The following is an 11,034-nucleotide window of genomic DNA, read 5'->3' as shown; positions in this document are numbered from 1 at the left end:
CGGAAAGTTGCTCCTCGCCCAGCGGATATACGAGCGCGCCCCGGAAAGACGACAAGGCTTGCGGCCACGCGTGCGTACCAATGGGGTTTCGCAGGCTGACACGTGGGCCCGTCCATGTGGGGCGATGGCGTGATGGGAACGGGCATCGCCCAAGCGTACGGCCGCGTCAGGGGTCAGGGATGAGGGAGCAAGAAAGCCCTGACCGGCCGCGTCAGCCACGTTGGACGTGGCGAAGCCCACCCGGGCGACGGTGACTGGCCCCTACGTATGGGGCGGCCCCACGTGTCGGCGTGACGCGTCCCGGCGCGTATCTTACGCTGCGGGTAGGTCTACGTTCACTAATTAAGGACTCCGCGGCTATCTGGACGGACGGGGGAGAGAAAAAAATAAGACTCGGTCCCCTTCCAGACTTCGCCAGCAGCGCCGCGCCCCCCACCCTTCTTTCCCCCGGAGAAAAAAACAAGCCAAAGCTCCTCGTCTTTCAGGCGCAGCAGAGAGGGGGAGCAGAGGGAGGCGAAGGTGCAGAGCGGCAGACGGCGAAGGTGGGAACGAAGAGCGGGCCTGCGACCGAGGCGGCCCCGCGGCTCCGATCACCCCCGCCGTGAGTGCTCCGGCCGCCCCCCATCTCCGATCGCGACCCCCGCTCGATGCTTCAGTTCCTCCAGCTAGGGCTTCGGTCAGTCGCAATGTGGGGGTTTTCGGCGCGGGGTTTTCGGGTTGATTTGGCGCTGTATTTCGGCCTGTTTGGCCGCTTCCGAGCGCCGGGGGCTAGTGTTTCCGAGCGCGTCCGGTGGGGAATTTATTAGGGCTTTGGGTTTGGGGAAGGTTTTGGTCGAATGTTGTGGGATTTTTCGGCGATTTCGGTTAGGTTGACTGGGGGAAGCGGCCGATTGGGGCGGTGGCGGCGGGTTTCCGATCGCGACGAAATGTGGCATGTTTTCATCGGCGGTTTTGGGCGGTTGTCAGTCTGACCTTTTGGGGGTACTGTCGGGGCTCGCCTCTAGTCGAAAAACTGCTGCGGGTTTACCTGTTTTGAAGTTAATCCTACATGGATTTGCTGTGCCCGCAGTTTGATTTCTCCCAGAATTTTTTCTTCAGCCTTTTGCAGTTTTAGCGTTCTCGTGTTGGGGTTTTAGGGGTATGATCAATGATGAGTCCGTGCAATCCCCTTTGACCCTAGGGTTTCCGTACGGAATGATAGCGACTTTGCTTAATATCGTATTTAGATGGGCCCCTCCTTTAATTTTCGAACCTGCATTGTGTGTGGTTAAGAGGCTATTAGACTCTAGAATTCTGATTTAGGTGTGATTTCTCTGCATGCACCTCGAGGAGTGTGGGATTTGCATTTGGACCCCCAATTTGTTGTGATTGGATTAGCTTGTTGATGTGATTGTCAGCAGGCTTCTCGGTAATGCGGTGGTCAGGAAATCTGATGAACCGTAGAGGGAATGTGAAGTAATTTGCAAGCTCATGGTTGAATTCTCATTGCCAACACATGCGGTGCATGCTTGGTTTCAAGATGCATGATGATTATGTAACTTGATTGACCTTAATTTTGGGCCTCAGGAGTTTAGAAATCAGAACATGAGTGTGTGCCGTGTGCCACTCTTGACAATTCTTTTAACAACACTTCTAATGCATATTACAATATTTTTGGATATTGTTAGTTTAAATTGATAATGAAGTTATTTTCCCTATTTCAGTTCTCCTGTTGCTTTAAGTACTGGCTTGAGCTACCATGAGTACCCAAGCTAAAGACAAATGTCCACTTTGCATGGAGACCATGGATTTGACAGATAAACAGCTGAAACCTTGTAAATGCGGATATGAGGTAAAAAAATCCATTGCTTGGAAATCATGTTTCAGTGTTTGATTTCATCTGATTCTAGTGTACTACTTATATTTCTTGCTCTCATTTGCTTCAATATTATTCTGTTCATATTCATTATGTTGAAGTTTGAGCAAAAGTATCTGTGACGGCATCTCCTTCAAGTGTGTTAAGGACTGTTTTTGAATGAAAGGCCAACAGAACTCATTGTTTATCACTTACTAAATGTACTACCACAGTTTTCAGGAATTTAATAATTATACTAGTAACATGACTATTATCAACTAACGCATTGAAAGGTTTTTCCAGTCTGTTTAAGCTAACTGTCCTTACTAACTGCCAAGAGATGAATACTGCCTGCGACATGTAATATATGAGCTATGTCTGCTATTTGATGCCAGCTAATGCTACTGTACAATGCAACAAGTTTTCATGCAATCATTTCATCTATATACTTCTGCAAATTAAATGCTTGCTCTGCTACTTCTTTGTCTTGCTGTATGCTTTTGTTGTACTTCTTGTTCATTTCATACAATAGGCACATGATGAACAACTCAAATGGTGCATCTTCTTGTGGACTTGTGTATCAATGGAATACACATATTTATAATCTATATTTTTGGTAGATATGTCTTTGGTGCTGGCATCATATAATGGAAATGGACCAGAAGGACGAGTGTGGCGGGAGGTGCCCTGGATGCCGTTCTATCTACAACAAGGATAGGATTTTGGGGACTAGCATCAGCAACCAAATGCATGTGTTTTATGACTTTATCACTACAATCTCCTATTATATTGTATTCAATATTTTCCCTTATGGTTCTCCCTTTGTCGTCCTTATATTTCTCAAGGTTCCAGTTTAGGGGACTTCTTTTTATCACAATATAATGCGGCAATTGTTGCCTGACTTAGTCTTCTGTTTTACAATTGCAGACTAAAGGAACTTTGTGCTGACAAATCAAATTTGCAACATGAACAAATGAAGCTTCAAAAGCAGAAATCGGCAACGAATCAGTTGAGAGTGGCAGAAGAACCAATAGATCATCCAGATAATGTTCGTGTGATTCAGAGGAAGCTTGTGTACATTATCGGGATGCCTTCTGAGTTTGCCAGTGAAAAGGTAAATATGTGTTTGTGCTGTAAAAGTGTGATTGTTTAGTACCTTAGCTTATAATTAAACATCTATTGTAGTGAATATGGAAAAAAAACTAACTGTTCACTGTTCATGCAGATTCTAAGGCAAAAGAATTTTCTTGGACAATATGGAAAAATAGAGAACATCATTATCGACAACATTGGAGCTAACCAACAGATTCCTGACTCTGGCCGTGTGTAAGTTTTTTGGTTAAGTAGAAATTGCAATTGAAAATTATATCGCTTTAACACTGGGAACAAGTCAGTCAAACAAGAACCACTCAATAAATAGATAATATTATTGGCTATGGGATCAGATCTAGATAGATATCAGCCACTAAAAGCCGCTCACACATTTTAGAAAAGGTGAAGCATGCCTAACATATTCAACTTCATATAATTTAACCCAACCCACATTCTGCCACCTCTTTTTTGGATAATATACATTCTCCCACCTAGTGACATAAGATCACACATTGTAAGTATGGTTACCCTATTTTAATGGTCATTCCGAATAGATACATACCACCAATGTAACCTCACCCCACCCAAATAAGGAGCTGAATGTTTTCTCTTATATTTCAGTCAATATGTTCTTTCTTTCAAAATATTCAGAAAAAATTGTTACTCCGATCCAAATTAATTGTCAAAATTGTACTAAAGCTGCGACAATTAACTTGGATCAAAGGGAGTACACTTTTTCAGTTGATAATTGTTGTTTTCTAGCTTTTGCGTAATTCTCTGCATGTCTTCCTGCAGATATGTCACATATTCGAGAGAAGAAGAAGCTGTACTGTGCATAGAGGCGGTTAATGGTTTCATCTTGGATGGCAGACCTTTAAAGTAATTTCTGTCACTAACTACATAGGTTTAATATAAAACACCATCCATCTCATGCTCTACGAAGTTTATGCCTTATGTTTTATCTGTTCCCCGTGCAGGGCAACCTTTGGCGTTACAAGATATTGTCATATATGGCTAAGCAATAAGGTGTGTGTTACATATAAACCTTCACTTGCCTCCAACTACTGACTCCTTCCATTTATTGCTAAAATTTCCCATGTCTTACCTCAGGTTTGCCAAAAGCCAAATTGTTCATATGTGCACCAGAAAGCCCTACCAGAAGATGTTTGTACCAAAGATGATGTTGGTGTGTTTTGCGCAAGGTATAAATTGCTACTAGCCTTTTAAAATTCGCACGTGGAATTTAATTTAGCATTCATTAATCTTGTTTTATTGTTGGCGTTTACGGTGAAAGCTTTGTTTGGCTAAATATTCACTTGCAACTTTCGCAAAGTTGTACTACGCTCATACTCTATGTGCCAACCTTTTTTTATTTTGGTTGCAACCGCAGCTTTGGCAACCTGTACCAAGACCATACTCGTCTTATCCATGGTTTGATGTTTAGTTGCTAGCAGGTTTCTTAGTATCAGTCATGATAACAACTTTTTCTAAAATTGGTATCATTCAATTAGTCTGTGGCTATATCTTCTTTTGTTCTTAGCTTGTTATTGATCATCAGTGTTATCATATTTTCTCTTGGACCATCTATAGGTTTTAAGGTTATAATGTTCTGTCAAAGAAAAACTGGTAGCTTACTTACACTCCTTAAATATTATATATATTATCAAAAGCAGGAGGTTCAGATATTTCTTTTCTTTTCTTTTCTGAGATAAGGATTCAGCATTTTCTGGGAATGAATATGAAGGGCCCCCAGCAGCGTTCAGGAGTTACTTTACCTTCTCCAGGTGGCTGCAATTCAAGAACTACCATGTGTAGTGGGAATTCCAAAGATAAAGTAAGATAAGAAAATATTTCAATCTGAGCTAATGTTTCATGGGGATATGCTTGTCAATGCCATTATCTGTATTTTTTCTGTGATGGAAAATATTGGCTTGGTATGTGCTGATTGTTGACATCATCGTTGTACTGATTGTGTTTCCTGCATTTGAAGATTTGCATCAATGATGTAGTAGTACCCAGAGTTTGCAATAATAACCCTGGTACCCTGCCAGCAGCAATTCCACGGTAATTATTTTGTTTGCTGGTTCCTGATCCCGCTGTTGTATCTTCTACTGATGGTCATCTTTGATCCTTTGACAGGGATTCAGGCAAGCCGGCATCCATTGTAAATACAGCTCTTCATCAGCAGAGTAATCATGAGGGCGTACTTGGTCAGCAAAAACAGGTTGCCTCCAAATCTCAAGAATTACCACCACTTAGACCAAAGGACCAGTTGGCTTCTAGCGATGACAAATCCAATACATCTGTGCATTTGGGAAATGGAATTTCAGATTCCAAGAAAGTGGCCTCAGAAGTAAATGGGACAGTTGAAACTTCATGGAGGAAACCACAGTATGCTAATATAGTTTCACAAGGATCTAGCGGACCAGCTCGCCGCTTGACTGTGCTTACCAGGGAGTTGACATCTACTGATACAAGGTCTAAAGTTACAGGACAAGTAGGTAACTGGATATCATCTAAAGCTGCAGGACAAGCATGCAGTTCAATATCATCTACTGTTACAAGGTCTAAAGCTGCAGGACAAGTAGTTAGTTCGGTATTATCTACTGATACAAGGTCTAAAGCTGCAGGACAAGCATGCAGTTGGACATCATCTACTGATACAAGGTCTAAAGCTGCAGGACAAGTAGTTAGTTCGATATCATCTACTGATACAAGGCCTAAAGCTGCAGGACAAGTAGTTAGTTGGACATCTACTGATACAAGGTCTAAAGCTGCAGGACAAGTAGTTAGTTCGATATCATCTACTGATGCAAGGTCTAAAACTGCAGGACAAGTAGTTAGTTTGACATCATCTACTGATACAAGGCCTAAAGCTACAGGAGTTACTTGGATTTCAAATTCCAAGAGACTTGGTTTGCCAAAAGATGAAGGCAATGACAGAACTGCAATTCCCAGATACCAGGCTGTAAAGGGAGTTTCCCAGAGACCAGAGGAACCTTCCCATAGGTTAACTAGCCAGCTTTCCTCAGCAGTTGTTAAACCTCATGTTATAGCAGAGGAGAAGAATGCATGCTCAGATACCAGGGATAATCCAGTCCAAGAAAAGCACATGCAGGCTATGGTGAGCACTGTATCAGCCAGTGCAACTGCATTGGAGAGTTCGAGCGTCATTCCTACTGTGCTCCGTAATCTTTCAAGTTCTAATAGTGTGTCACAGACATCAGCTGCGCCAGATAAGCTTTCAAATTTGCACAGAAAGTTGGCATCTGAAAATGAATCTCAGATCTTGCATCAACAAAAGGCAGCTCTTTCAAATAAAGCTGTAGCAAGTGGTAGCATTCTCGGCAATCAAGTTGTGTGCACTGATGGCAAACATCAACCTTCACCACAGGGAGGGGATCACAGCTTGTGCAATGGGGAAATGACCTTGTTAGGAGCTAAAATTCCATCTGAGCATGCAGAAAAGATTCGGCTACCAAGACCAGTCAGTGATATATTGGCCAGGGATAGTCAAGGAAGAAAGAGACTAGTTTGCCCACCTGGATTCAGCAAGCTTCACAAGTCTTCTGATTCAGGCAAGTCTGTATCAATGAGCTCCTCAACTTGCTCTGCACTGCGCTCTACATCCGATGCCCCGGCACAAGATTCATGCTCTGTTACAGACCAACCAGACATCATTAGCTGGGTCTCAGAGTGCCTGGAAGATGATGGAGACCACAAACAAAGTAGTAGTGTGAGCATATCTTCCACACTCAGCTCCACTGATACCATATGGAGACCCACACAGACTCATGGCCCCAGTTTCGGTGCATCAAATCACTGTCAGTTACCTCCATACCCTGGTGGCTTGCCCCAGCCCATGGGTGGGGATCAAAACCCCATGAGATGCTGCTGCACTTTTCCGTCCGTAAGCAATATACCAAATCAGATGCCTGAATATTGGAATGGAGGTGCCAATAGCTACATGGCCCCTGGTGGGTATGATACATTCTACCAAAACTGGACCAATGGAAGCGCAGATCCAGGCCTGAACAGTGCACAGGTTGACCTTTCATACTCCATGTACACCCTGTTCTGATTAACAGAGCTGTGTTGCAACCCTAACAATACAGACGCACCAGTCATGCATACATGCTAACCTAGCCCGCAGAAGGGGTGGATGTCGGCGACATGGGGGTCGCCAGTGCAAGTGTTCGTGCTGAAGCTTAAGCTTGTAAAGATGAAACGTGAAACTTATTGTAAAACGGTTATGTTGGATGGTACCTTTGGCGCAAATTTGCCGAATAGCCGTCATTGGATCTGTACTCTTGTAGTGTGGCCGATGTTTTACTGCTGTTCTGTGCTGGACCATGAGTTACTTGGCCTTGCTTCTTTTTGGTTGCTCCACGATGTTAGCACAAGGCCAGGACACAACACATGATTGCTATTGTATGGTTCACCATCCATCTCGTCCAACTAGCCTAAATCATATACTGTGTCAGGTTCTTTTTCCAAATCTTCTGATCGCCAAAAGCAATTGTCAACCCATGAGCATGAGGCTGTTTGTGTCTGCCTTTTTCTGCCAAGCTTATCACGACATGCCCCTCCATATCGATCAATGATGGTGATACTGTGAAGGAATTTATTCCCCTCCCAAGCACAGGCTGTGAGCCACTGCTTTCACGACAACAAGCACCAATTGCGCTGGTGCAAGCTAACTACTACTAGAAAGCAAAGTGATGCTGATAAAAATCTTGAAGTACTGAATGCCATTTAGATTCTCTCTATTGGTCAACCAGGCCCATGAAGCCATGACTTTTAGCAACTCTGTACAGTATTTTTCTATGGGACTTTTAGCAACTCAGTTGCTTGCAGAAGAGAGCAAGCAGTTGGTGACTAATCCTTCGTCGCGATGCAGTTATGAGGTTCGGTCAAGCCGAAAAATGTACGAGTACCAGAACAGTGGTGCTAGTACCACTGTACCAGTAACCCATTGATGTCCAGTTGTACTACGAGTACCACAGTGGTTTGAAGCCGTTTTATCCAATGGTACCACACCAAGTGCAATCAGTACTTCCCGTGGCCCATGCAAATCACCGAAAACAACAGGGCATGTCCTGACCTGATCAGCGGCTTACTCTTGTACACCACCGAAAATCCCAGGACGCCGAGGTCTTGCATCCTAGTCAATGTGCCATAACAATGTGTACAATAGGGACTTCGATGCAGTTCGTTCTTAAAACTTTCCACCACAGGGGCTTCGAAACCAAGGCAACTCGCACATGGCCACGTTGCGTCCTACATACACAAACAAACGGTCCAAGCATTTCCATAAACTGCTCGAGGAAAAAAACAGTTCAATGAAGAACACACGTATATGAACGTCAACTTTCTGCTTTGGCATGGCCCTCCATCTGCCCATCTGCGCCTGCTGGTTCACGAAACGGAAAGCTTGTGGAGCGCTCCTCTCTTGTTGCGCGCCTGGCTTGCATGATGCGTGCCATGGACGGGATTAGATAGATGCTTCACACTCAAAGTTGTTGCCTTCTTTTCCTTCAAATTTCCCTTCTTCCATTTTTCTTCCACACTTTTTTTGCTACTATAAATGTGGATCGCGGAGTCGTCTCGTCTCACGCGTTTGTTAACGGTGGAATGGGAAAAAGGAGAAGATGGAAACATGTTCTTAGACCGGGGGTTAGGCATTTGATCAACAAAGCAAACCACATGTCCACGAAATTGCCCTAATTAACATCCGAAATGCGACTCCCTGGTCTGTATATGTTTGCAAGACGATTGTTTTCTCAGTCGGGATGCACCGAAAGAGCGATGACTCGATCCACCATGACCGCTTCAAACTTCCCCCGAACACCAGTTCTTGGGTTCTCCTGTGAAGACACAAAATGCAAGTCTAGCCCATCCAACTTTATTGATTGGAAAGGCTTTATATATTTAGCCCATCTCTTATGTTGTACTATTACTGTATAACTACTAGAGATACGTGGGAATACTCAAGTTTAAACTGATAGCGCTGACTAGTACATCATAGCACTACATAGCTACTCCCTCCGTTCCAAAATAGATGACTTAACTTTGTGCTAACTTTAGTACAAAGTTAGTATAAAATTGGGTCATTATTGTTAGATGTATAACCAATATGGTCGCTCACGCGTGTACTTCACATCAGGCAGTTAGGGCCACTCTCTCTTTCTTCTTTTTGAGCGAATAACCTGAATGTGGTTGCTTGTGTGCGCACATCAGATTTGAGTTTCATCTGTTTTTTCATGCCTTGGCTCGGCTTGGTTTCGATGTGATGTACTAATAGCTCCAGTTGGGTAACCCAAAGCCTCCGTAATAATCAGGGGCTCACGTTTTTTTTTTTACCATCACGAGGCGCTCACGTTCTTGCCGGGAAATGATAAAGAAGTAGCAACTCAAAGCACGCCAGTCTGAAGCCATGTTTGGTGAGCGTCTGGTCGCAGCCACATATTCCGTGTGCGCGCGCCTTCCAGTACACTGAAACTTGTACTCCTAGTTATTATTAATATCAATAAACCAGCACCAAATTCCTGTCAAAGTTCTGGCATAAAAAGTTTGAAAAAGTGCAGCTGCAATTTTAGTTAGTTTGCTTTAGCAATCACATAAGCTCGGCTCGCCAGCTGCTAATCAAGACGGACAAAGCACCTTTCTCAGCCTGTGTTTAACAAACGCGCGTGGTTTTAGACCTTAATAATCTCTAGCGCAAGACTGAAGACCAGACTGCGACTAGGATCGTCAATAGCAGTTCTTAAGAAAAACAAAATTATGCAACACATAATAACGATTAAAGCATTGGAAAGTTTGACGATCAAACTTACAGATACTTGTGGTGCAGTGAGCTAAACAACCTCCGGCTATAAAGAGCGACCGCATAGGCTAGAATCGGCACCTTAACCGCCTAAGCCTAGTTCATAGACCGGTCCCATTGAATAGCCGCAACTTTGGGGCGTATCAACCTTTATTAAGGAAAAAGTTTGGTAAAGGTTGCTGGTTTAAGCAAAGACCCTCCATTACCGATGCGGACATATGCCAAATGATCTTTGACATCATTTGACATTTTACTCCGCATCCACGAAGAGAACGTTCAATGTTAGTACTCCCTTATCCCGAAATGCGGAAATGTCTGTTTTACAAAGTGTGTGGTCAAATTCGTCTAACTTCGACTATTCGCACTCATGAATTTTAGTTTTTTCATAAACAATGCTTCACAATATACTTCTTTTTTAGGTTTTTATTATAGTATAGTAAGAAGTAGTTGATATTCGAGTAGGGCATTTTGGTGGACAAGCTACATGGAGCTCGATTTTTTGAAAAATTCAGAAATCACATTTTGAAGTTCCGAAAAATTCTGGGAAAAAGCATACATGTTTATACGGATGTGTTTTACATGTGTATAGATTTTGACGTTGAACTACATTATGGTCAGAGCTACACAAAAAAGAAAAAACTCGTACATTTTTAATAGTAAATAATGTACATATTGTTCATCATTTTCAAAATCATGGTTTTGTCTTTTTTAGCTCTCACCATAGTGTGTACCATCTTCAAATTTTACACATATGTAGTATACATCCGTATGAACGTGTGTGTTTTTTTATATTTTTTTTGAAACTTCAACAATATGATTTTCATTTTTTTTAAATAAAGAGCTTGATGGAGCTTGGCCTCCGTTTAGCATTTTCGTTGATATCCTCACTCATATCAACCATCCTATACAACCAGATCAGGTGGCCCATAAAGTTCTTCTCAAAAAAAAGGTGGCCCATAAAGTAGGTTTGACCCTTCTTAAATGCCTCATAATTGCATGTTTAAGGGAGAGTTAACACGCATCAATTCGTGCCTAAAAAAGGAGTTAATTAATATTCTGGTCAATTTCCCTCTCTCCAAATATTGTCCATATTAATGTCTTAGCGGCTTATAGGATAACTGGTGAGTTGCTTACTTTCTCTTAGCTAAGAGATAATCTCTTAAGGATAAAGATAAGACATTTGTCTCTATTTATTATATGAGTTGTCTTACAGTATGTTACTCACATGTTTTGTAGTTTAATTATAATTACCATCACATAATTTTCAGAACTTATCTCATTG

At 42.6% G+C, this 11,034-nt stretch overlaps 1 protein-coding gene across 2 annotated transcripts; it reads left to right on the top strand.

Moving 5' to 3' along the window:
- Positions 1-362: 362 nt before the first annotated feature.
- LOC123060638 (serine-rich adhesin for platelets) lies at positions 363-7,279 on the top strand. Of its 2 annotated transcripts, XM_044483431.1 has the most exons (11): positions 364-601; positions 1,704-1,831; positions 2,455-2,582; positions 2,762-2,948; positions 3,060-3,160; positions 3,722-3,805; positions 3,904-3,952; positions 4,037-4,128; positions 4,640-4,760; positions 4,917-4,990; positions 5,066-7,279. In XM_044483431.1, exons 2-11 carry the CDS (start codon positions 1,739-1,741, stop codon positions 7,005-7,007), a joined length of 2,871 nt encoding a protein of 956 aa, XP_044339366.1. In that variant the 5' UTR covers positions 364-601; positions 1,704-1,738; the 3' UTR covers positions 7,008-7,279. The 2 variants fall into 2 exon arrangements, with proteins under 2 accessions (XP_044339367.1, XP_044339366.1); XM_044483432.1 differs by lacking the exon at positions 2,455-2,582 and having other exon boundaries at positions 363-601.
- The last annotated feature ends 3,755 nt before the right edge of the window (positions 7,280-11,034 follow it).

This window comes from Triticum aestivum, chromosome 3A, assembly GCF_018294505.1.
Source record: "Triticum aestivum cultivar Chinese Spring chromosome 3A, IWGSC CS RefSeq v2.1, whole genome shotgun sequence".
Taxonomy (NCBI): domain Eukaryota; kingdom Viridiplantae; phylum Streptophyta; class Magnoliopsida; order Poales; family Poaceae; genus Triticum; species Triticum aestivum.
Note: the sequence above shows the minus strand (reverse complement) of the source record. Positions and strands in the feature narration are given on the sequence as shown.